This window comes from Vicugna pacos, chromosome 26 (genome assembly GCF_048564905.1).
Source record: "Vicugna pacos chromosome 26, VicPac4, whole genome shotgun sequence".
NCBI classification, from domain to species: Eukaryota; Metazoa; Chordata; class Mammalia; order Artiodactyla; family Camelidae; genus Vicugna; species Vicugna pacos.
The window spans coordinates 15,384,619-15,411,414 of NC_133012.1; the positions used below are offsets into that span (position 1 = coordinate 15,384,619).

A 26,796-nucleotide genomic window follows, 5' to 3' on the forward strand; every position below is an offset into this window, starting at 1 on the left:
TAAGTTAAAATATTAGTATAGTTATCTCCTAAAGATGGAAATCTGTAATACTGATGTCTGAAGTGTATTTTGTCTTTTTATTAATGTTGCAAACTTATTAAGTGTAATGATTTTTCTTATATTAACGTGTTAGTTGAATACTTGAATTTTCATTTGGTAAATAGTATTTTTGCACTGAGTGAATATTATGTTTCTAGAATCAAATCTGTTGTGTGTTCCATTTGTACTTTAGAGTCAGGATGGATGGATGGATAGATATGATAGAGCTGAAGGCAGACATGTTTCTATTATAATTATCATACTAACGGTGCATTATTTGGCTGTCAGCCACCAGAAACAACAACAAAATAACAATGTAACTAATCTCTACTTTCAAAATCTGTAGCTAGTCTACAGCTGCCCAGGTACCCAGGCTCCTATCCTGTTGCTCTGATATGTGTAGCCTCCATTCCCAACATTTCCTCTTGGCCTAAAATAGCTGCTCCAGTCCAGCCATCACATCTGCATTCCAGACAGCAGGCCAGAGAAAGTAGAAAAGAAGAGTAGAAGTAAATGTCCTTCTCTTTAAGGACACTAGTAGAAATTGCTGATACCATTTCCACTTACATTTAGAACTTAGTTATATAGCCATATTTACTTGCACAGAAGGCTGGAAATTTAGTCTTTATTCTCAATGGCCATGTTAACCATATTAACTAAGTGAGAAGAAGGACAGAGTGGGTACTGGGGGACAACTAGCAGTCTCAGCTACACAAGGTTTTTCAATAGAGTTAAATGGCCAAAGTTGCATTTTGAAAAGATCATTCTTGCTAACTTTGTTCCTAGGTCATTCGTCCTGGTTAAATGTTTTGCTAACTTTGTTCCTAGGTCATTCATCCTGGTTAAATGTTTTGGAGCAAAGGACTGTGTCTTACTCATTTTTGTATCCTTGGCACTTAGTCCACATTGTTGGATAGAAATTCTTTGCTTCAGTAATAATAGTGTGGTTTTAATAAGCTAGCTTAAAAAAAAAAGTCTAGGCATCACTGTAAATTGTCTACTGAAGTAATCTGAAATGTAGCTGTGGTCAAAAAGGCCAATGAATATTCTAGATGAACTGGGAAAGGATATTAAAAACAAAACCACAGATATTTGGACAATTAATGGCATGCATGTGCCAAATGTGTTAGATACAGCCTTTTTTTCTTCTATTTTTTTTCCTATGTCCTTTTCCTCCCTCCTACCATGTTTGCTTATTTCCTGTCATCTTTCTTACCCCTATCCTGGCCCTAGTTGCAGGTTTGAAGGAAAATGCTGATTTTTATCATAGGCGATCTCAGTATTCTCTGGTGATTTACCTATGACCTCTACGTGGACCATTCTCAAATCTATTTCAAGCTCTGACCTCTCCCACCCATTTCAAACTTAGATATCTCCCTGCCAAACACAGCTCTTTCCTTCATCATTCCACTGACATCACAGATATTACACCTCAAAAACCGAAGTCACCACCCTCTCCTTCCCCAAACCATGACTCATCTGCTTCTTATACGGGTTCATACCACTGCCAACCACACTGTCATTCAAGCCAGAAGCTTGGCAGCCTTGCCCCTCCCCAAACACCCAAATCCTGGAATGTTTCCACCTCCTAGTTGTTCTTTTTCAGTCACAGCCCTTTTCCTTTATCATTGCCCTAATTCAGAGAGCCTCAGTCATCTCTTTTGTCTGAGACATTGCAGTCTTCTCCATGGCGTCACTCTTTACCATCTTGCCTGCGTTCCCTTCCGAGAACCCTGTAAACATTCATCCTTCATCCTAAGCTGAAGTTTAACATTTTCATTCTCCTGCTTGTGTCTGTTCAGTGACTCCATGCATCCCACAGGGGATTTTGTGTTGTTGTTGTTGTTTGTTGTTGTTGTTGTTGTTGTTGTTTTGAGCAGAGAAAGGTTTATTGCTGGGCTGAGCAAGGAGAATACATGGCTCATGCCCAAAAACCTCCGAACTCCATGAAGGCTTTCAGCTGAGCATTTTTAAAGTTCTGCTGAAGGAGGGGCGTCCCAGGATACATGATCAGCTGTGCACAGTTCTGATTGGTGGATGGTGCACAATCCTTGGGCGCCAGAAGACTGGGGGCCACGTCAAGTAGCTGATTCCTTCCATTCCCTATAAACCGTTCCTTGCTGTTACTTTTCTCTGTCACCTATCGTTCTGTAACTCATCCCAGAGTCCTCTTCCATTCTATCCCTAGGTGGTAGGCTCTACAACAGCATGAACTTCATCTGTTTCACTCACTAATTCATCACCAGTACCTAGAGCAGTGTCTGACCCTTCAAAGGTACCCAGTAAATGTTTGTTACGTGGTTGAAAGTAGAGACATTAAGTGTGTAGATACAGGTTTGTATTTATAGCTTTGGTAGAAAGTTGAGGTGGCTTCTGACTTCTCCCTAAAATTCTATGTGAGATCATCAACTAAGAATGATGGGGAAGGTAGGTTGACTGAGATTTGGGAGAGGAGAGAAGGCTTGAAAGTGTAGTCGGAAGAGGGGAAAAAATGAAAAGATACAAAAATGCAGAAGAAGTAACACAGCGTTGAGGGAGTAGTTGAGATTGATGGCAGTGAGTTTACAGTTGTACCAAGCTTTGTTGGGTGATTTTTGAACAGAAGACATATACCTTATTCAGTTCATGTAACCGTAGGAGATAGGTGTTTATTTATTACCGTGTTACAGATGGAGCAGTAGGCTTGAACATGAGCCCATTATCCTAAGGCATCGAGTGCTTGTATGTGACAGAGCTGACTTTCAAACCGAAATCCTTTTGACCATCGAGGCTGCACTCTTGTCACTGCTCCATGCTCTGCTATGAAGAGTAGACACCACACAGTGTGCCCAGGACATCAACTGGAACATGGAGAAAAAAAATAGCAAAACTTATATTTATATGTTATTCTTTTATGTTTTTCCTTTTTCAGAAGTTTCATATATAAAGTCCATAATATATTAGCTAGTAAGAGTACATGTATAAATAAATATGCATATATTGGCAGTACAGTCTCAAACTATTTTTTATTGATGGGGTACATGATCAAGATGTTTGGAGACCATTGTCATGAAAGAAAAAGCCCTTGCTTGCTGGTTAAAAATCTGGGGTTATTCCATTAATAAAGTGCAAGCTCTTGGGCTAATCTCCTAACTGATCAGCAGCCAGAGACCCTGCATTTTTAAAATGAGGGTCCTGGACTTATTCTGACAGCTAGGTGCTCTTAGGTGCTAAAAATCCTTGAAAAACAGGACTAAAAAAGTAGAAGGATAGATAATATAAGAAAATAATGTTAATATTTTCTTGTCACCATTGAGAGAATGTAATTTTTCAATCCATGAAGTTTTCTCCCAATATGAAAGAAATAACAACCATACTAAATTATATTTTGAAAATGAAGAGTAGGCAAAAAGAAAAAGAAAAGAAATCCCCCACTCTAATTCAGCCAGTTTACATTCTGAATTTCTATTTTTCCCTAGTTGTACTCAGAGTGCACATGTTCTGTTTTTTTTCATGTAATAGTTCTTCATTGGTTGATTAAGTCATTTTAAATAACAGCATAATGTTCTCATCGAAACACTGGATTTTTAGACTGATCGCAGCTTTTCGTATTATAAATAATGTTGTTAACATGTTTGTGTATGGAGCTTTACCTTTATTTTGAGTTATTTCCTTATAAATTCATAGAGGTAGAATTACTAGATGCAGAAAATGTAAGTCATTTGCCAGATTGCTTCCCAAAAGGACTGTAGCAGTTCCCAAGGCCACCGCTTTCATCAGAACCCTGGCACTGCATGTTGTTACTAAGAAAACTGTTGCCAGCTTAACAGGCAAAAAATTTATATGTTTTAATTTTGTTTCCTGTTTGTTACTAAATTTTAGTTTTTTCCAATTTGTACATCTTTTAAAAATTATATTCTCCTTTAATATGAAGACTACACTTGATCCTAAATCTTGGTTTCTAATGTCGTTCTCTAATAAAAAGAAGACTTGGTTGAAGTGTAACTGAAACACTATGAAATTAATTAATAGTGAGCAAATGCTGTGAACTTCTAATAGGAGGAACATTTAATGTGGACAATACATTTACTCAAGTATCTTTCAGAAACTCTTAGGGAGCCTGACTGCAACATATCTACTAGTTGAATGCATGTAAATTTGATATGCTGATTTAGAATAATTCATATTATGTAAAATGTCTACTTAGAGAAAATTTCTTTTTATTTACTTTACTTTAATGGGTCTGAAATTTTAAAATTAAAACATCATGCATTAGGGAATATTATGGTAACAAAAATTACTTACATTTGAAAGCTGGAGATTTGTTTCTGTTTTTAAAATAACCTCAGCAGAATTGTCAACCTCTAAACAGATTTTTAATTTTTATTTCTCTGAAGATAAAGATTTAGACTCAAATATCATGACCTTGTTTTCACCAAATTGTTTTTCTTTCCTTCATTGACATACTTAGGTCATTTTTCAAAAGCTAATAAAATGAAAACACCTAAACAATCACTCAGCCAAATAGAAACATTATTTATGTTTTCGGTGTCTTCTGTGTTCTCGCATGTTGTATTTCCCTGCATTTCTCAGTATAGCTATCGTGAGTTTTGTATTAATCATTTCCTTGTTTTTCTTTATAAATTTATCATATATATGTATCTGTAAACAATAATACAGTTTAAAGTGTATTTTACTTATACATATATCAATACGTTGAGAGTCTGTTGTGCACAACTGTATTTCATTCACTGTGAGGTGCCGTATAGGATTCAGTTATTTAGATACATCATACTCCTACCTATCTATACATTATCCTTTTCATGGACATTGGGTTGTCTTTAGTCTTTTATATTTCAAAAAAGGATGCTGTACATGCCTCCTGGAACACATTTATAGGAGTTCAAATAGACTTTTAAAACCATTTTTTATGATTATTAAGTTGAGGAGCCCAAACAGATTTTTATTTTTCTCAAATAAGTATTTTTTTTAATTGGATGGGCCAAATTGGCAGGACAGGAAGTAAAGTTAATGACTAGTCCTTTTAAGTGCTAGTGAACTCATGGAATGATTATCCCTAAGTCAGAACTCACTTCGATGAGAACACATGCTTGATGTCTTTCTATTCTTGTTTCTAATTATAGCCAATTGAAAAATGCATCCATTGAGCCAAATTTATTTTGCCATTTCATCTATTAATATAACTAATATTTGGATAGAACTCTACAGTTTAGAAAGCACTTGTACATGCTGTATTTCTCTTGAGTTTCACAAATATCTGAGAAAGTAGGTATGATTATTTCTTTTGTTAGATTTATAAACTAATGATCCATGAGATTTAACAGACTTGCTCTGATTTCAAACTCTATTACCTCTCTGAATATATATGTCATATACCATTAATATTTTATAAACACCTTTTTGTGGGCATAGTGGATCAATATGTTATCATTTCTTTGAGAACACTGATTAAAATTTAAATTTCTTCCACAGTTCCATCTGTCTTACGCAGAGAAAGAACTGCTGGAGAGAGAGCCCAGAGGAGAAGCCCATCAGGAAGTTCTCAGGCGAGCAGCCAAGGACCTTCCCATCTACACCAGGACCATGTCTGGAGGTAGATGGCAAAGAGTTTTTGGCAGGACAGGTTTTGGTGACTGTTAGAAAGCATATTTATACTGGAAACGATCACTCACTCACTGAAACACATTGTGTTATGACCTGGATCATTATTCAGTCAGCTCCATAAAACAGAATGGAAGCTTGAATAGTGCTCTGGCACAGACATCTCAGCCAACTCAGAACTGGCTTTGCTTCTTATTTTACCCTCCTGGTTGTGCTCAGTGAAGGTGTTGGAACAGCTGAAATCTTGATTTGTGGTTGTATTCACTTTTAAAGGTTTAATTGTAGACCTTCCTGTTCTTTTTAATTTAATTTAAAAGAGCAGTATCTATAATGAACATAACATTGATAATTTTACATGAATTTAAAAGTTACTATATAAATTATACAAAACTTAATTCAGGTATGGATACAATTTCTTTATCTTTAAAATGTATGGTAATTTTTAAATAAAGGCAAATTAATGTCACTTGGGTCAAATTTTTTAGGTAACTTAACAAGTATCTAATTAAAGAGATGTCTTGCAAATTGAACATATGGACCACCAAAACTCACCAGGAGAGTCTGTGACTTTAGACCCATGTACCCATTATGGTAACCACTAGTCCTTTGTGACTACTGACGACTTAAAATGTGACTATAAGTGTAAAACACATGACAGGTTTCAAAGACTTGGTATGGAAAAAAAAGTAAAATATGTCGCTAATAATTTGTATATTAATTATATATTGAAATAATATTTTGAACATATTAGGTAAAGTAAAATACATCATTAAAATTAATTTCCCCTGATTCTTTTTACTTCTTTTAACGTAGCTTCTAGAGAATTCACGGGTACTCACTGGGCTCGCAGTGTATTCCTTCTGGAGGCACGGCCTCACGCTCTGATTACTCCCCAGGAGCCAGTGGTACCTCGTAGCTTCCCTTGGGGTGCACCTGGGAGACGTGTGCCTTCAGGAGATGAGCAGCCCGTGCCACTCATCTCCGGAATTCCTGGAAAAGAAAGTCATAAGGGGACGATTAAGAACTTATTTCAGCAATGAAAACAACTCATCTTGGCCTTGTTGTCTTATAAAAAAAAAAAAAGCAAATTTTATTCTTAGTTTATAGCGGACGTTTCCTGTTTTGGTCATTCTAGTGTTAGCTAATTTAACCTTGGCAATTGCTCACCAGCATTTTTTTTTCCAAATTTTAAATTCATTAGTTTGGTTTTTCTGTGGTCCTACTGGACTGCTCACTTAACTACTTTCCTGTAGTTTTGGTAAACTGAGTGCATGCTGTCAGGCGCCTGTGTACTGAATGAACATCTCGGCATCAGTCATCCATAAGACACAGCTGGCCGTTGTCTTTGATTAGAGAAGACAGGAGCAGGACTTTGGTCCCAAGAATCAGAATTCTCTACTGGAAGTATTTCTTCCACTACTCGCTTCTGATCTTGTATCTCATCCAGCAGACAAGATGTGAGCTCTTTCCCAGTTTAGGCAACTGATTGAGTTTACCCACAAATTTCTAAATTGTGTTTCTCGTAAAAGCTGCTAAAATGTGCTTGTATTCTCACCTAATTATCCTGGCAGGCACAGGGGATACATTGATTTGAGGGAGACCCTCTGTGTACTTTGATAGACGTGGACATGGTAGCATCCTTTGTGAGCCTTACTAGGACTATTTTATGAAGTATCCGTATACTCAAGAGTGCCTTCGAACAGTTTTCCCGAAAGATTCTCTTTTCTTGGGAAACCTTTTCAGAGAACTGAGGCTGTAGGCGAGTTGTTCCGTTTTTGTATTTACTCAGAGTCAAATATGTCACTTTTTTACCAAATTTAAATTCATTATGCTTGTTAGAATTTAAATTTGGATAGATGATTAAGAGCCATATCATTGTATATTCAACTCACTGTAAAATCTGAGGCTAAGTGGAGCTTTTTGTTCGTAGCAATCCGCTATTGTGACAGATGCCAACTCATAAAACCAGACCGCTGCCATCACTGTTCCGTCTGTGATAAGTAAGAACACCTTTTACTTCTAAAATGTTTACATGCTGGTGCTCTTTTTATATAATGTGTTAATTTCCTTTTCTGAGTGTGACTGAGGACCATGATGAATTGTCCCTTTTCCCCCCGATTCATTTGGACATGAATGGAGTGCATGATTTTTAGCAACTCAGACTTGGCTAGCTCTAGTTAACAAATCCTTCTGTGACTGATTTCCATCTTTATAAAGATGATCAGCTTCATGACAGTCTGGTGTTATATAATTAAGGGTCCAAGGACACTACTACTTGGCTTAAGACTGGACATTAACAGAAAAGTTTTATCCAGACTTTCTGTAAATACGTTGACATTTTGCACTTTCTTTAGCATAAGATAGTTATATATTAACATACTGCATTGTTTTTAGAAAACGAGTTATTTTATTTGCACCTTAAAGCTTGTGTATGTTGAATTTAAAGTTCTATTATTGTATCATATATAATTGGCCACAGGGTTTGTTTTAGATGAGGACTTGTGCTGTTATTCAGTTTTTAGATAAGTAAATAATCTTGCAGTATTTTACTTGCCACCACTCTTTTGAAGTAACTGTTTTATATTTCCTTTTTATAATGTATGGGGATTACAGTTTTGTGGGATGTTGAGTTTTGTGTATGTGGTTTTTTTTTTTAGATGTATTTTGAAGATGGATCATCATTGCCCATGGTGAGTATGGCCCTATGCTTAAGTTCTTTCCTTTATAACATAATAAGTTGAATCATTGATCTTTTTAAATCGTTTTATGAATGATATCTTGCCTTTGCTGACCTAGGAGGTCCTTTCAGATTTAGTTTGTGATATTTGTTTAGTTAACTCAGAAGAACCTTTCTTTATTCAGGAGAGTTTCCATGAAATAATTTTAACACCAGTTGGTTAACAATGTAAAAGTTATTTTCTCATATTTGCTCAGAGCAAATGCGTTTCTTTTTTGCATGTGTATAAACACAGAAATTCTGAAATACTTCCCAGAAATTACACCAAAATGTACACATAAATTATACACAGTGCTTCACTTGAAGTTTTTCTAATAAAGCTGCCTGTTTTTAAGAAAGTAAAGTATTACTAAAAATATGTATTATTACTGTATTTCCTCAAGTAAAAAGTACATATCGAACTCTAAAATACTTGGTCATTATTTACTGACTTTCTCTGACAAATTACACCATGCCCCTAAGTAGAAGTTAAAGTAGGCTAAATTAGATGTTGTAAAAATCTATATTCAAAATCATTTTGCTTTCTATAAAAATGCTATTTGTCATCTGATACAAAAGCTGCTTCTTACATTCCTCTTGGAAGAGAAACAGTCTTTCCTATTCCTTCTCATGTTCCCCTAGTCCTCAAAAGGGTCATTGTCTTCATCCGCATGGTCCAGTCTTAATGCACTCGGCCTTTGTCTGTCCATTCTCTCCTCCTGAAACCAGTACAAGTAAGTGAAGGAAATGTCCCTTGTCCTTTTGTAACAGAACACAATTAGATGAGGCTTGTGTGGAACTGTCTGCAGTATTCTTTCTTGCCGTTATTTCCTTCAGATATCCTAAGAGGCAATCTCAGTAACTGGTTTGCACTCGTACTGGAATCTTCTAGAGCTGCAGATGTGACTGTGCTCATACAAGGTGCACGCACAATTTTTGCCCTCTTTATGAATTCATTTGCCATACAAAATACCCTTAAGTTCCAGCATGACTAAATCTAATGCTGTTCCCTTTACCTTGTATCTTTTGAGGGAGGAAGATATAAACATTTTTCATTTTCCCCCCAAATTTCTAGTATTTTCATAAGCCCAGTAAATGTTTAATTTTTAATTTTTTAATTAAAAAATTTTTTATTGCAGGAACACTTACCATGAGCTCTGTTCTCTTAAAATTTTGAGTGCACAATACAGTATTGTTAACCTTAGGCGCAGTTGAGTAAACATTTTTCATATCAGCATAGTTCCACTGTAAACATTGAGAAAGTCAATAGAGAGCGAGGTTACCTTACCCACGTTAGAGCAGAAACAAAGGTATCTGAGGAGAGGAAACATGTATGTTCAATGCAATGGGTATGTTATACCAGTTAACAGAGTTAACCTTCCATCTAGGTCTTGTGTCATGTTTGTACAAGATCGTCCAGGAATTCCCTTGTCTTTATGAAAAAGGGAAAAAATTAAAAGCTTTGATAGAAAAATGACTATAAAGTACAAGTGGTATTTGTATTTATGTTTATTAATAAAGTAGTTGAAATTCTTACTGTCCCCACCCCCATCTCCAAATATAATGACTTCAGAGTAAAAACGGAGAATTATAAATCTCCATATTTGGAATCATAGCACATAAAGTTGGTGCTCAGAAAAGATCTCACAGTGCTTTTTTTGACAGAGAAGGAAAATGAAGTTCTTAGAGACTGTCGCACTTCATTAGGGCCTCATAGTCAGCATCAAATGTGCATGACGACCTGGCTGCCTGGCTCCCAGTCCTGTTTCTTTTCTTAAACCTCCCATTTAATGTACTTTGATCATCTGGTTGCTTCAGTGGTGCCCTACGGCAAGTGGCTTGTGAAGATACTTCATCTAATTTGGGAAAGCCTGAAAGATTTTTAGATTACTTAATTGTAGTTAGGAATCAAACCCAAAGGTAACATAGAGAAGAACTTACAAAATTCCCCTTATCTGCTTGATATTAGTAGATTTCTCACAAGATCTAGGCTTAAGGCATGTGCTTATTTGAATAATTGGGCAGGAAATACAGTTACAGGGGTCATGATTGTTTGAAGCAGAATTACATATCAAATTTTAAAAAGCTGAACACGGAAATTCCTTTCTAGTGAAATGAATGTCTTTAAATGTTTGTATGTGTAAAGAAATCTTACGAGTTATACTTAAAGAAACACCAATACATTTTAAATGATAGGAGACCAAATACTTGTGTTAAGGTTGAACCTGTGTATACCTAGGGCGACAATGCAAAACTCATTGAAAATGTTGTTTTTGTGTTTTGTTAACAGGGTGAACAATTGTGTTGGATTTTCAAATTATAAATTTTTCCTCCTTTTCTTGGCTTATTCTCTGCTGTACTGCGTTTTTATTGCTGCTACAGATTTACAGTATTTTATCAAATTTTGGACCGTAAGTCATTACCTTGGTGACTTTTTTTGGTATACAAAAATACATATATAGATTTTCAGTAGTGAATTAATTTAGGCACTAATGTTATAGACAGAGCTAATTTTTATATAATCAGTCCTCATTATTCGCAGATTCCGTGTTTGTGAATTCACCTACTTGCTCACGTTTATTTGTAACCTCAAAGTAAATACTCAGCATAGCTTTTGTGGTCATTTGCAGACATACACAGAGTAGGAAAAACTTGAGTCACCCATGTGCACATTTCCAGTCGAGATCAAACAAGATGACCTGCTGCCTTCCTGTTTGAACTCACATACTGTAAATAAGTGTGCTTTTCAGTGTATTTAGTGCCATGTCTTTTGCATTTTTGTGCTTTTTTTGTTGGTGATTTCATTGTTTAAAAGGTCCGCAAGCATAGCACTGAAGTGCTGTCTAGTGTTTCTGAGCAAAAGAAGAGGCTGTGATGTGTGCCTCCTGGAGAAAATACGTGTTTGGATAAGCTTCCTTCAGGCATTAAGTTATGATGCTGTTGGCTGTGAGTTTTATGTTATTTAATATATGTTAAATAAGGTATCAATATGGTGATTATAAGCAGAAACATGCATAGAACAAGGTTACATATTGATCATTTGACAAAAATGTTGTAACCAGAGGTTTGCAGGAATCTAACCCTGTGTTTTCCCTGGAAGAGGTGGTTCAGGGTTCACAGATTCGGTGTTCATGGCAACTTTATAGAACATCACCACTGCGAATAACGAGAATTGACTATATAAGAAGTTTTTTTTCCCAGTATTTAAAAACAGAAGTATTTCTTTATGTGTAGAAAGATTATCAAACTGTTATGTCTATGATGTTCTGAATTGTTATTAGGTATATGCTTTAGGCAGCTCATTTTCTTTTCTGCACTGTATATTTTAAATGTAAGCAAAATGAAATTCTAATTGTGGTTTTTAAATACCCAAAGACACTTAACTCCTCATGAACATCAAACAATGGTAAAAAAAAAAAAAAGTTATCCCCTGCCAGAATTGCTTTATTACATGCATTAAATGATCCTTCATTTATGGTAAGACTTTCTGAATTGCTGGATCATTGACGTGAGATTCGAGCCACATTCAGTACCAGAGATTTGTTGAGGGCCTACTATGTGCGGGTTACATCGCTAAGCGCTAGGAATACAAGGGCGAATGACCATGCTCCTCGCGTTCAAGAGCACTTCCGTGTCCAGCGAGAAGAATGACCCCTGACGACTGTCCGAGAGCATATGCCTCACTGCTCCTCCTTCCTGAGGATGGTTTCATATCCAAACCACAAAGGTGTTTGTGGAGGAATGACTGGTTTTCAGTGTGAGGACTCTGCTGTCAAAGCCGTCAGTGAGAGCTTGTGACCTGGGTCAGTCTGGCAGGTAGTACAGGTCACTGGAGCAGCCTCAGCAGGGGACCCCTCCTAGCAGCTCAGGTGCTTCACTCAGTGGCCCCAAGCCTGCCATGCTGGAGGGAGGGCAGATCTCCTTGGACATATGCACAGTGAGAGGCAATCTGGTTTTGCTCCGGGATGACCGTTTTCATCCAAAAGGTGTTGTAAGGTTTATGTTAGATAGGTGTTATACACGGGTGTTGACCTTTGCAGTGAGAACATTATTTAAAATCTCTTAAAGCCTTATTGTGAGTGTGTTGTATGTGTTCTTGTAGTTGATTCTGTTGTTTGTAGTGATGTAAAGCATCAATGAGAATAGTAGTTAACTTGTGCCAGTTCACCTTCATTTTCTGGCATTATAATAAAACTGTTTAAACGTCAGTCAATCTGGAATATGTTAACGAAACATTTTCAGAAAGTCAATTCAAAACTATATTCTGTAGCTTACTTTTATCTTGCTTCCTACTGATAAAGTTTATACACATATTACCATAGTTTTTCTATGAATTTGGTGGTACAAAACAAATGAAATAGTCCAAATTTTAATCTTTTCCATATATATATATATATATGTGTGTATATATATATATATATATATATATATATATACTCATGTTATAGTAAACATTTATTTGAATCTGAAGATGTATTTTTTTCTCAAAGTTTTAGCATAAAGCCATGTATCTTTCTCCAGATCTAAATTTAAGGAAAAATTTAAACAAACAAAAATCTTATTTATAAACATAGGGAAATACTCATCCCTTTGACAAAACATTTTATTTTCTTCCTTTCTTTATAGAATGGCCTACCTGATACTCAAGCCAAGTTCCATATTATGTTTTTATTCTTTGCTGCAGCTATGTTTTCTGTCAGCTTGTCTTCTCTGTTTGGCTATCATTGTTGGCTAGTCAGCAAAAATAAATCTACATTAGGTGAGTATCCAATTCTTGTAGTTAACAGAACTTTAAATACAAAACTAGACATTCCTCAGAAGTTGCTATACGAGTAAATGCTAACCTGTCCTGAAACTGTAAAAATCACTCTTATTTCCCGTATTGTCTTGTGGGACAAATACAAATTCACTCATTCCATTTATTTTTTGACTGTCCATTGTGTGTGAAACATTGTGTATATACAGTGGTGAGCAAGGTTAAAACAGTCCAGAGACGGACACGGAGAGTCAATAGCCAAACATGAAAGTGACTAGAAAATGCAAAGTGATTTGAAGGAAACAAGATGCTAAAGTGTGAATCAAGGGCTAGAGGTGGTGAAGGGAACCTGTTGGGACAGAGTGGTCAGGCAAGAGCTCAATTAAATGAAAAGTATTTAATCTAAGCAGTCAGTCATGGAAAGAGACAGACCATCTCAGGCAGAGAAAACCGAATTCCAGAAGCCCTACAGAGATGGGATGCAGCAAAAGCAGTGCTTTGCAGGCAATGTACAGCCATAAATGCTGACGGTAAAGCAGGAATTCCTCAAGTCAGTAACTTTACACCTTAAGGAACTACAAAAAGGAGAGCAAAGTAAACCCAAAGCTAGAAAAAGGTGGAAAATAATAAAAATTAGACAGGAGATAATGGGAATAGAGAATTTAAAAAAACAGAAGATCAACAAAATCAATTACTTCATTGAAAATATCAACAAATTTGACAAGCCTATAGTGAGAAAGAAAAAAAAGAGGACTTCAATCATGAAAATCAGAAATCATGACTCCCAGCTTTGCAGAAATGGAAAATGATTGTAAGAGAATTCTGTGAACAATTGTACATCAAAAAATTAGGTCACCTAGGTGAAATGGACACATTCTTAGGAGCACGCAAACTACCGGTTTGACTCAAGAAGAAATAAAAACCTTAAATAGACCTATAACAAGTAAGGAGATTGAATCACTAATTTAAAACCTCCCAACAAAGAAACACCCAAGACAAGATGGTTTCACTGGTGAGTCTACCGAACATTTAAGAAGAATTAACACCAATTCTTCTTAAACTCTGCCAAGAGTTAGGAGAGAGGGAAGTTTCCTAACTCATTCTATGAGGCCAGCATTGCCCTAATACTGTCTGACCAAAGTCAAAGATACCACAAGAAGACTACAGACCAATATGCTTTATAAATATATGTGCAGAAACCCTCAGTAACATCTGTAAACTAAATCTAGTAACATATTAAGAGGATTATATACCATGACCAACTAGGCTTTATCCCAGGAATGCGAGAGTGGTTTAAGATACAAAGATCAATCAGTGATAATATACCACATTAATAGAACATTGATGACCTTGTTCAAGTTCCATTGCTGTTGTTTATTTTTTGTGTGATTTTGGGCATGTCCCACAGCCCCTCTGAACCTCAGCTTCCATAAGCAAAGTGGGCATAACTGAATACAGCATATGGTTCTGCACTGGATCCTGACTTGGACAGAGACTTTAAAGTACATTTTTAATCAGCTAGAAAAAACATTTACGATTGGATAAAATTTTCATGAAACTGGAAAATGGAATTTATTAACTGAAAAAAGGTTGCAGTCTCACTTTGGTTGAAAAACACATATATTTGTATCTATTTCTAGCCAGCCAGCCAGCCACCTATCTAATAAAGATCTAACAGATGTAAAGTTTTCATTTATTTGCTTGTTGGCATTTCTGATTTTCTACAATGCATGTGTGCTGCTGCAAGAATAAAAGGGTTACTTAAAAATTAAAGTAGATCTAGTCATATTTTCTATTTGTTTTAGAATAGACCATCTTCACTGCAGGGCTATTGGTAGGCACATAAGTAGTCAGGGGAAGCCAGCCATTGGTTTTCAGAGTTTCCTCATTCAACCTGGTCATTTCTAACTCTAGGGGTTACTGGTTGATGTGCTCTTTACTCATGTGATTGCTGTCCCATCTCTTGTAGAGGCATTTAGAAGTCCAGTCTTTCGACATGGAACAGATAAGAACGGATTCAGCTTGGGTTTCGGTAAAAATATGCGACAGGTTTTTGGTGATGAGAAGAAGTACTGGTTGCTCCCCATTTTTTCAAGGTACTTTGTTGTGAAAGTGTTCAGCCTTTAGACTAATGCAAGTCATCCAACAAAAGAACTCTAATTCTGGATAAGAACTCCTATTTTTTAAAAGTATTATATTATGATTCACTGTTATATCCATATGGAAATCAGTTCGTCACATCATCACATCCCCATAAACATGCTGTATTGAAGACAATGTCTGAGGCACACATTTTGTCCATAATATAATTATGTTCTACTCACAGACGTCATCTTTTTTACTGCGCAATTGTGTTTATTTTAATTACAGTCTAGGTGATGGCTGCTCCTTTCCAACTTGCCTTGTTAACCAGGATCCCGAACAACCATCTACTCCTGCAGGATTGAATTCAACATCCAAAAAGTAATCCCGTTTTTTTTTTTTTCTATTTTACTTTCAAATAATATATTTTATCCTTGAGTCCTATGATTATATGTTCCTTTGAAAAAAAATTTTAAGAACTTAAGATAATTTACTACAACTGGTTTCCACTTGGGATGAAGGAGGGAAGAAAGTGTGACTGGGGAGGGGTCCCTAGAGGGCTTTAGTTACAATCATACAATTCTAGTAGTCATCTGGGTGGTCAGTAAACAGGTGCTAATTCTCCATACACTTTGGTTTATTGAAATATAGTATGATTTTCTAAATGTAGTGCTTAAAAGAAAAAAATTGTAAGCCCAAGTTAGTCTCCTTATGATCAAGTGAGCAGCCAGGTAGACTTTCCCTCTGACCCTCCAGGTCTCTCCTCTCCGTGGGAACTGTTAGAAAGAGATCAGAAAAACTTCCCCGGATCAGGCCTTAGAAGATCAAATGGAATCCCAGCCACCTGCTTGATAGTCCTGTTAGCAATGTGCACCGTGTTCCTGGTAGACTCTTTCAAGACCTCTAAGCATGATCTGAGCCACTTCTGTGGAGAGAAGGAGTCTGGGGAATTCATTATCTGGAGACACCATCCTCCACATTAAGTCTCTTGGCTCCAGTCTATCAAGCATTTGAGGAAGACCTGAAATTTGACTCTCACTTTGCTACTAACTGGCAAAAGGCAAAACACCAAAACTTTAAATATGCTTTATATGAAGTTTTTAAGTTTAAAACTTATGTTTTACATCTTTAAGACAGATTTTTGTATTTTGGAATAGGACCATACCTCTCATTTTTAAATGAAAGCCAATAGCAAAAGCATGATCATAATCTTAAATTTTACAGATCTTCCTTTTAGGAACACCCTGTGCACGGCACCTTTGCTTACACTACTCCTGTCCAGTTCCCATTTCTCACTGATCACAGCCTTTCTCCCATGGAGCCTGACATGACACCAGAATCCTTCGCAAGGCAGTGACCCTGGTAGCCATTCCAGAATCATTTAAAATTGTCGCAAGATGAAATCTATTTGCCACCTCATCCCCAGAGTGAGCTGTGTACAGATTAGGTCTTTCCAGTTAATGAGGAGGCCGTTCTGATCTGTGCCACAGGGACATTCAAGGCCACCAGAGTCTTACTGGGTCTTGCCCTATAAATTTTGGCTTGAAAATTCAGGAGCTAAATTCTAATGTTTTTTTTAAAACCTCAGTGCAGAAAAATCTAGTTTTAATAAATTATTTAGAATATGTCTTCATGCTTTTACAACATTTAACAGCAGTTTTCAATATTTTTTTTTAATCCTTGTTAAGTGGTTTTTGTGGTTTAACACTGTTTGGGTTTTAGAGATAGTGTTTCTCCTGCTAAGTGTACCATGGGTATTGGGAGAAATCCTTTCTGGCACTGTTACCTGGCTAGGTGATCTTGAAGAGTTCAAGTACCCTCTCTGGGCTTCTCTTCCCTTTCCTTTTAATGTTGAGATTGGATTTTGACAGCTAAATTCTCTTCTACAGAATTCTACAGTTCCCCCTGATTTGCTTGTATAAATTTGCTGTGGATGGTGCTGGTCTCCTCTCCGTACTCCAGAGCTGTGTATTTGTCAACTTAACGTTCCCACCTACATGTCTTAACGTCATTGCCGACTGAACAAGTGCAAAGCAGATCTCTTGATTCCCAGCCGTCTTATACCATCGCCAACACCTGAAACCTGATTCTCCTCCCTTTTTTCATAAGTTGGCGGTCGTGATCTCCATTCTCCCAGGTGCTCGGGCCAGAAACTTTGAAGTCACCCTAGATACCCTCCTTTCAGTGACCCTGTGTAACATTCCATTTGCAAATCATCAAATTTAGGATAGATAGACAAATAGATGTTCCCTCAAAATGTATCTATTACCTGAATACTTCCTTATCACCTCCCTGGTGCTTTCCTGGTTGAAGCCGTCATTTTTCACATAGAGTATTTCAGTACCTTTGTTACCGATCTTTCTGACTCCATGTTTGCCCAACTCCAGTCCATTGTCCATTAAAAAGTCAGAGTGATTCTTTTAAAACGTACATCAGGTAGTGCCACTCTCCTGCTCAGAACCTTCCACTGGTTTCCCATCCTTCTTAGCATGAAAGCTAATGAATGTCCTTACTTTGTCCTGACAGATCTGGCACCGAGCACCTCTCTGGTGTCATCCCTTACCACGTTCCCATCACTCATAGTTCTTGGACACATAATCTTGCTGTTCCTCAGATACTCCAAGCATGTTCCTTATTAGTTAGTGCCTTTGTACCTGCCAGTTCCCCTTCCTGAAGGTCCTTCCTCCAGATCCGGAATGGTCTGTGCCTTCTCGTCACTCACTTTCTGCTCAGGTGTAACTTTACAGTAGCGGCCATCTTTAAAACCCTTCGGGTAATAGTAACCTGCCTCTCCCTTCCCTTTATACTGTCTTTTATGATTGTCATCGCTCTTATCACCTGACTTATTTTTTATTACTCTTCCTCAATCACAGCAAAATTTCCGCGAGATCAAAGACGTTGCTCATTGTTGTCATAAGTTCTCAGTGACTCTTGTTGAATGAATGGATCCTTGCCATTTGTTAGAGCGCTGTTAGCAGTAACCAATCTCAGGAGTCCCTGAACCAGGACTGGGCACGCACACCTGGTCTGTGGTCCCTTTCTTGAGGAATAATCAGAATCAGAATAAAAGCAGTTTTTCATATGAATAGGAGCCGTGCTTTTCTTTTTCAAGATTTTCCTCCAAAATTTTAATGAGGGTTGTTAAAGCTGCACAAAATATTCTCAAATTTTAGATAATGCGGTAATTATTAAGGAGCATAGGCATATCCTTTAAAAATATATGTGAAATTACTGATGGAAGGATTTTAAGTAGTTTTTTTCTTTTGAACATTATTATCATTACTATGTTAGGGTGTTGTAAAAAGTACACTAATACTTTCTATGGAAATAATTTTTTTAATCAAGTGAAATGTTATTTTAATCATTGTATATTTTTTTCATATTATCCAATGGGTCAGTATGTGGCACATCTACTTAAATTTTAAAACTTAAATTCTTTCTTTTAAACTCTTTCCTTCCCAAATTAAACATCAGATTTTTAAGACCTGAGAATGTCAGGTGTTTTCAACATTTCTGCAAGATAATGTTCAAATTCACTGTTTCAGCTTTAGAAAGAAAGACAGAGAATTCTTTGTGCGAGACCAGTTAGGCTGCTTTAGAAACACTATGCCAGTTTTTTCTCAAACTTACCTTTCCACCATCACCTTCTTATGTTTTTTCCCATATCCACGTGCCACTTGTGAAATTAATATTTTTCTTTAATATATTTATTTAAATTGGTACTTAAATTTATCTTTAAACCAAACTTTATATCACTGTCATAAGTGAGAAACTAGCATAGTTTGCCATAGAATATACCTTAAGAAAAAAAAATTGGCAATAAAATATTGTTAGGTTCTGACTAGATTCCGTTACCTGCCCAAGTCTAAGGCTCAGGCCTATTCTCTGTATTAAAAACGGAGATTTGCCAAAGTTAGCAACTGTCATCGTATTGCAATCAGAAGAAAGAAAAGAGAACTGAGGAGAGACTTTTCTCCCTGTGAGTCAGTGAGGTTTATTGCCTTGTTCCGGTTTTCCCCAAATTCTCTGGGGTAACTCCTGCAATTATCTTGCACCACAAGTGGTTTGAGGTCCATCCTTTGAGAAACACTCACCTTAAGACTATCAAGAGTTAATGTAATGATGATGATGATGATGGTGATGATGATGGTGATGATGATGATTTTTCAGTTCTGAAAACCATCAATTTCCTGCCAAGCCATTGAGAGAGTCCCAAAGCCACCTTCTTACTGATTCTCAGTCTTGGAGCGAGATCAGCACAAACCCGGGAAAAGGAAAAACTGGTAAGGAAACTTGTTGTGCGCCTTGGATATAGTTTAGTTTTAGAAGGTGAAAGTGGTGGAAATTTTTCATTCTATTACCTGTGGAATTCTTGTTTTGGAGTCAGACTGCCGTTGTAAGTGTAGAATTATCTTCAAAGGACTATTTGTGAGGTACTCTGATTCATGTCTGTAAGCCATAGAAAAATCACTTTGTGAAAGAGATCTACATTGCTTTTTTTTCCAGTTTAGAGAACCACATCTTTACTACTGCATATTAAATACAATGATAGAAATAAACTCAGAATATAACATTCTTTTAAATTGGAAAAAAAATGCAGTTAACGCCCACAAAAGGTTGAAAAGTATCTGCTGAAAAGGATCTCAAATTATGTAGTTCCTTTACTCGAAGATTTCTATCCAGTTTCAAAATGTCAAAGTAAAAGGATTGCATGGTTGCCGTAACTTTGTCTGCCTGTTATTTCTTCATATCCCACTCACAGTTCTGTTTTTATTTGGTGTCGATTTTAATCTTTTGATTATTACTTGGATCAGTATAGTTAATTGGCATAGAACAAGCAAGTCTTTGAAGTCAGACAGATCTGATAATCAAATCCCAGTTTGAGCACCTAATCAGCATGCGATAATTGTTACTTAACCTCTTTTTGGACTTAGTTTCCTCTTCTTTAAAATACTGCTTATTTCTCAGGGTTGGTAAGGATTAAACAAAGCATGTGATCACACATGCTGGAGTGTGTATACATGTATGGTCCCTTGAGTGGAAAACTATACACCCACGATTAAGACACTGTTAGCCAGAAAATCTCCACTTAACGGGTGTATATGTCCTCTGAAGAGCCCACCATTGACGGTGTTCATAATTTGGTGTCTGTCTCTCCACCTTCAGATGTGCCATTCCGTTTTTCAGTCTATGGGAAGTACTAGGTATTATCTAAATGAAAGCTGATGACACCTACTTGCCTTTTGAACCCTTCAGTTTCCTTAGAGACAAAGAAGTGATGTATATTTGGGTGGTAGAAAGACAAAACCCTCTTCTTCCTCTCAGAAGAGATTCATATTTCACCTTATGGTTCTACATTAACATAGAAGTGATTTTCTGGTTTCTATGTGCTTTTAATTTGGGGGCATGTTAGATGAATTTTCCGTTACTTTGATAGGTGAGTTGAGAAATTAAAGTTTAAAGGATGGTGCAGAAGAAGGAAGAGGAATATGAGAATGGTGAGATGAGAAAGGGCCCAAAGATCAGTTTGACCAGATTGAGGCAGGTAGATGAAGAAGGAGAAAGTGGTACGTTAGGTGATGTGAGAAGTGCTGGGTTCAATGTGTCTTACAGTATTTTGTTCATACCCCTACTTCCTCACGTGTGTGTCTCTATTTCTAAAATGCTTTTTTGTGACACTGGTTGTGGCCAACTGTATTGTGTGTGTGTGTGTTTCTGTGTAACCTTCTTATTAACACCCAGACTATGTACAAGACACCTTTGGAAGAATACTGGGGGGCATTCATAGATGAAAAAATAATCTCTCCCTAGCAACAACAAATTGCTAACTTACATTCTTTCTTGAAGGTATGAGCAATCCTGCACTGACCATGGAGAATGAGACCTAACTCTTCTAACAAAATTCACTCAGACTTTATGAAAGTAAGAAAAACCTTTCCTGTATTGTTGTTTTATATTTTTAGTAGTTTTCTAGTTCTCTTAGGGCAAATAATTTCCAAAAACAGTTATTTTTGAGTGGCTCAAATAAGAGGTGTCTTAGTCGACCTCTGGACATGGATTCAGCTTCAGTATCAGCTAGCATTTAGGTTAAGCTGATAAATTATAAAAAATAAGGTGATGAACAAAATTCATTTTTATAGTAAGGCGTTAAATAGCAAGAATGCAAAATATTGAACTTTACATGACAGTTTATCTTGTCATTTCATAGAATCATGTGCGATTTTCATTTTTGGTTGTTTCTATCCTTCAGGATGTACAGTGGTCATATCCTTGACCTTCCGTTAGCTGAATCTCACTGGGTCTAATTACAAGATGATTACATCTTGTTAGCACAGATCTCTGCCGCCCTATTTTCGGTCACAGTAAGACCCCAGAACGTGTCACCCTTAAAGTGATAGGAGTTCCAAATCATTTTCTTTAACACATAATTTTCTTAAACCTGAACTTCCAAATCATTTTTCTTATAACCAAATCTTTTTATACGTCTATAGTCAATAAAAAGCTACAGTAAAGAGCCCCCCTTGGAACAAAGCTAGAAACATCTTAACAAAACAAACAACTCTATGTACTGTTACAAGAAACAATAAAGAGAATTGAATATTAAATTTACCAAGATCCCTCTCTACTTTCAGATCTGTGACTTAGCAAGAGAGTAGCATCTAAAACAGAATCATTTGTGTCGAAGTACTTCATGGCTGTCTGGCTTTAGTTTGGTTTTGGTTTTGAAGAATAGACATGTAACTCCGTGTACCAGTGGGCAAGTGTTTCGGTTTTGGATAACTGTACGTGATGGTATAGTAGATCAGTCTGATCATACCTGTGGTTGGAATAGTGAAAATTTAATGTTCTTAATTTGGTTACCAAAGAGACAATGTAAATTTCTGGAAATAATTCTTAAAATGTAACTATGATTATACAGATGTGAATCACTAGCCAATACCACACGCAAAATATTATAGTTCTGGAGAGCATACAAAGTTTCACAGGATTTTTTTTTCAGTATGTTAAATTAGTTATAATTACCATTGTTTGTGATGTCTGTATTAAACATTTTACAAGTTGACGTAGTAACGTGACGTCATGCGTAAGTCAGGTAGATTTCCCAGGATTTTGACAAGATCGATGTTGTGTTTGTTCATCATTATTCTCACCACTTTGCAGTGCCAGACACAGAGTAGGTTCTAAAGAAACCATTGGTAAATAGGTGATAAAATAACATCATGAAGTTAAAAATCTCACAGAAACTTGATTTTATTACATTTGAATATATGACCATAGTGGTCATAAAAACCCAATGGCAGCATGAATCAGCTGCATGATGTGAGAAAAAAAGTCATTTTCTGATGTGATGTTTTTCGTTCTGTTGACATAACCAATGATAGGAAAATGTTTCTTTAAAAAAACTTAATTTTCCTAAGGTAGCTAATAGATAGTCAGAATAGCTTTCAAAAGCTTTTCCTGCTTTACATCTCAGACTTGTACTTCATTCAGTACACTTCATACTAAACAATATTATCTGATATTAATACACCTAATTTTATTGTATTACTAAATGAAATCTTCATAGTCTCTCCTCCTCTGTTTGAACTACGTTAGTAAATGACCTGTGGCCTTTTTATAAAATATTCCTTAGTTCATTATAGTTGCCACATAGTCATCCTGTGCCTAAACCCACAGTAGTGCTGAAGGGTAGATTAAATTTAGCCTGCCCAAACTTTGCTCTTATGCAACAGAAATTTTTAAAATGTAGTGCTTCTATGCACTTGAAATTTTAAATTATTCCCCTAAATCCCCTGCCGAAATCACTTGTCACTCCTAAACGCCCATGGGTCTCAGACAAATTGAGAACTAACAACATAGAACTCTGTCCCTCAGATTGGGGCCCCAAGCCACAGCATTGGCATCACCTGGAGCTTAATAGAAGGGCGGAATTCTGGAGCTTATCCTAGACTTACTGAATCCGAATCTGCATTTTAACAAGACCCTCCTGTCTTGTGTGTGTATATTACAGTTTGAGAAGCACTGATGTAGAGGTCTTTTTCTGTATCAAAGAACTCATCTACTGGGCCTTCTAGCATAGAAAACATTTAATTTTGAACGAGGATGTTACTGCAACAAACCATGAATGAGTTGGCTAGCTTTGTTTGCTTGTTTGCTTGCTTGCTTTTGTTTTTATCATTAACACAATGGTTTCACGTTTTTCTGTTTCATTCCAAGGTATCAATACTGTTGATGGATGGAAGAGGCTTCCCACACGAAGGCACCATTAGCCAGTTTTTCCCATTTCCCTCTGGCTGGATCTACAGAATATGAATTGATTAGTTCTCTCCAAGCCGTTGCTTAAAGCGTAACACATTTTTAACCCAGTATACAGTTTGTTTCAACTAACACAAATTCCTGTTAAATACTAAGAGTGGTTATGGTTGATGAATCAAGGACAAAAATATCTTCTATCATAAAAACCTGAAATAAATTCATGGGCCAGTTTTCACCCAAATATTTGGGTAGCACAGTTTATTACATCAAAAGCCCATTTGATCCTCTGATTTTCTGTTCATAAAATTGAAAGTATTAAGATACTGAGATTTAAAGGAATTCAAGTCACATTGTAATAATCAGCTTTATTCATAAAACCTAGTAGTTTCCTGTGAGAAGGGGGAGGTAGTAAATGGGACTAGTTTACTCCCTCCGGTGTGAATCCAGCCTCAGACTGCGTGGACTGTAAAAACTACGAATTTATTACAGATTTCAGATGGCCTGCAGTTGAAGATGACCATCCATTTTTTTTGCCGGACTTTAATCTAATTCTAGCCTTTGTTCCCTGCTGGAAAAGAAGTGTGATCGTTGAAGCTGGAGCTCAGCTGGCTAGAAAATCGTTGTCAGAACGAGTGCATTTCCATTACATCAGAAATGTATTTTCATCTCTTTCAATTATCTGAAAATTGGGGGAAAGTCTACAATCCCACTTCTGAAGATTAGTTTATGTTATTCTTTTGCTGGCTTGGCTTTTGAAAATCTCTTTTTAGGTTATTTCTCCTGTTGAACATAGAAGAAATACTGAATTTCTGTTGAGAATTCATCATGGACCAATAGATGAATCCTCCATTGATACCTGTTTTATTTCTGTGTCCTCTCATCAAAAGTTTGACAGTTTAATAACTACATAGGTCCTCAAAAACCGGCTACGATTAAATTATGTAAATCATCAAAAATCATACACTTTTGGAAATTTAGTTCAACGTGAACTAAATGGCTTGCTGTTTGGAAACTGAGTTTAAGGTAAACTAAAGTGGTGTGTTTGTTGATGCCAAAATGTTCGGCTTCAGTAAATACACCAAGAAGCTCTTGTGCCTTGTATGCACTATTAAAAAAAAGTTTTATTTTATTCTTTTTAATTTGATGGAGTGCAAGTTTTGTAAATGTTAGCAATTAGAATATGCTGTATACATTTTTTTGGTACTGATTTTGAGAATTTAAAGCAGATTACCTTTTAAGACTACACAGCTAAGGAACTGGTATTTAATCAGAGAAAACGGTATTAAAAGTTTTCAAAATCTGACTTAGACAAACTGAACACAAACTAGACTAGAAGATGAGAGGATAATGGAGTAAAAGATCCTTGCAATTATTCATCCTTGCTAAAAATACAGAGTTTTATATTAAATGACTTTATGAAAGAACCAATGTCAGCCCGGTCCATTTTATAAGTCATTTCAGTGCAGTTCTTTGAACAATAGGATGGTGGTCTTTTTCAATTTTTTTTTTTAAGCTAAAGCTTTTGATCTGAGAGTCTACTTCAAGAAATCTCAGAAGGTATGATACATTTTTACTTTTTATCTTAAAGTATTTTTGGTCATCATTTTTCACTACCTGAAGTGCCAGGTTGGAACCTGTAGCTGCTGCTTGAAGTCTTAAGGGCAACAGCATCATGTAATGTATTAAAAATTATATGCAGCCAGGTTTCCTCAAAGCACAGTACTAGAGCTGTCCTTAGTGACAGGTGTCCCCTCCTGTCAAACTAGAAGCTAGGGGAAGAGTGGGCTTTTGATTCTTCACTTTGCTAGAGTGCTGTTAACCACCCCTCTTTAGCTTTTTCATGTAATTATTGAAACACATAAATCAATACACATTAGAATGAGATTTGAAAACATATTTTAAAATAAAATGTTTTTCATTATATTGTAATGGTCCCCTTTTTGGTTTCATACGATGACAAATCTTTAAAGGGTTTTTTGTTTTGTTTTTAATTTTAGGGGATTATAATTTTTGGAGATGATGGCGCTGATCACTAGATATGCAGGATCCATTTTACTGGAGTGAATAAAGCATCAAATAAACCTGCATTTTGTATGTATTTATAAATTGCACCTTAAAAACACCTTAAACATTTTACTTTAAATACTCAGTAACTCAGATTTGAAGACACCTGAAGCATGATTCCTGACAGTCCATTAAACTGACATTTTGATTTTTCCTGTTTTTAGAGATTCTATCATATAGGTATCAATATTTAAGAATTTTTTCATTTAATAATATTGTACAAATGCTTCATATGTATTAGCTAACTATTTGCCATTGTGTAGGTAAAGAATTGTTTTTTTCAAAGATAAAGAAAAACTGCATCTAAATACAGTGATGAGACATTCAAGGAAGTGCTTATCTGCAAACTCCCTCCTCTTATTCCATAATAAAGGCAGGTTGATCACCTTTGTTAGCTGTTGATATGCAATTGCCTTTGCACTGACAATCTAAATGGCTTTAAAGATACACATTCCTAACAGACTGCCAGAACTACTACAAAACTCATGTCTGCAGCCTGCTCATAATATAGGTCTTTTGAGAAGAGATGGATGAAAGGATGATGTAATTACTCCTTAGTAGTTAAATGAGCCTGAAGACAATTAGAAACAGACAAAATTCAAGCACACTGAAAGCAACAGATAATTGGAAATTTGGTATGTTTGACAGAAAACTGTCTTCACTAGGAAAGTCAAACACAAAGGTCTTATAAACCATGTTCATAAAAAAAGTTAAGCTAGTAATCATGTGATTCATGCTTCAAGAAAACCTGTGAAAAAGCTGTTACTCTATTATCTTACCAACTAGCAAGTTTTCCCTATTTTGAAATAGTATGTGTAAACCTACTGGGCTGACTCTGGAGTTAACACTGTATACTTTGGTATACAATTATTATATTGTCAGATATTTACTTGTATAAGTGATAGTTCTGATACTCTTATGAATTTTTAAAAATACCACATATATACAAACCCCGTAAATGTTAAAAGCAAATCCGCTTACACCGTGAACCATGATGAAGGTATCCTCCAGTATGACCATCCCACCCACCTCCACAGACTACAAATTCCGACCTCGTCTGAAGTGACACAGTTCAACAGTGGATTTTCACATGTAACATACATCTCTAGGTTAAGAGCTTTCTGTGGACAACTGTCTGAAGTCATCCCAAATATTTGAACAGCCTGCACTTCTTTCCACATACTTAGCCAGTGAGGACTTATTTCCTGGAGGCAGACTGCCTTATACACCTTAAGTATTTGTTACTCTTTTCAAAGAACCACTGGAATTTTTTTTAACCTTG

The 26,796-nt window shown here is 36.3% G+C and overlaps 1 protein-coding gene across 1 annotated transcript in view; it reads left to right on the plus strand.

Annotated features, from left to right (window-relative positions):
• The window catches only part of ZDHHC2 (zDHHC palmitoyltransferase 2), a 54,583-nt gene extending 28,679 nt beyond the window's left edge, over positions 1 to 25,904 (plus strand). The window contains exons 4-13 of the mRNA XM_072950387.1: positions 5,512 to 5,632; positions 7,571 to 7,640; positions 8,298 to 8,330; positions 10,647 to 10,767; positions 12,983 to 13,115; positions 15,082 to 15,208; positions 15,483 to 15,575; positions 19,365 to 19,477; positions 21,042 to 21,116; positions 23,412 to 25,904. Coding sequence (XP_072806488.1) covers positions 5,512 to 5,632; positions 7,571 to 7,640; positions 8,298 to 8,330; positions 10,647 to 10,767; positions 12,983 to 13,115; positions 15,082 to 15,208; positions 15,483 to 15,575; positions 19,365 to 19,477; positions 21,042 to 21,082 — 852 coding nt within the window. The 3' untranslated portion in view covers positions 21,083 to 21,116; positions 23,412 to 25,904. The remainder of the gene's footprint in view (positions 1 to 5,511; positions 5,633 to 7,570; positions 7,641 to 8,297; positions 8,331 to 10,646; positions 10,768 to 12,982; positions 13,116 to 15,081; positions 15,209 to 15,482; positions 15,576 to 19,364; positions 19,478 to 21,041; positions 21,117 to 23,411) is intronic.
• The last annotated feature ends 892 nt before the right edge of the window (positions 25,905 to 26,796 follow it).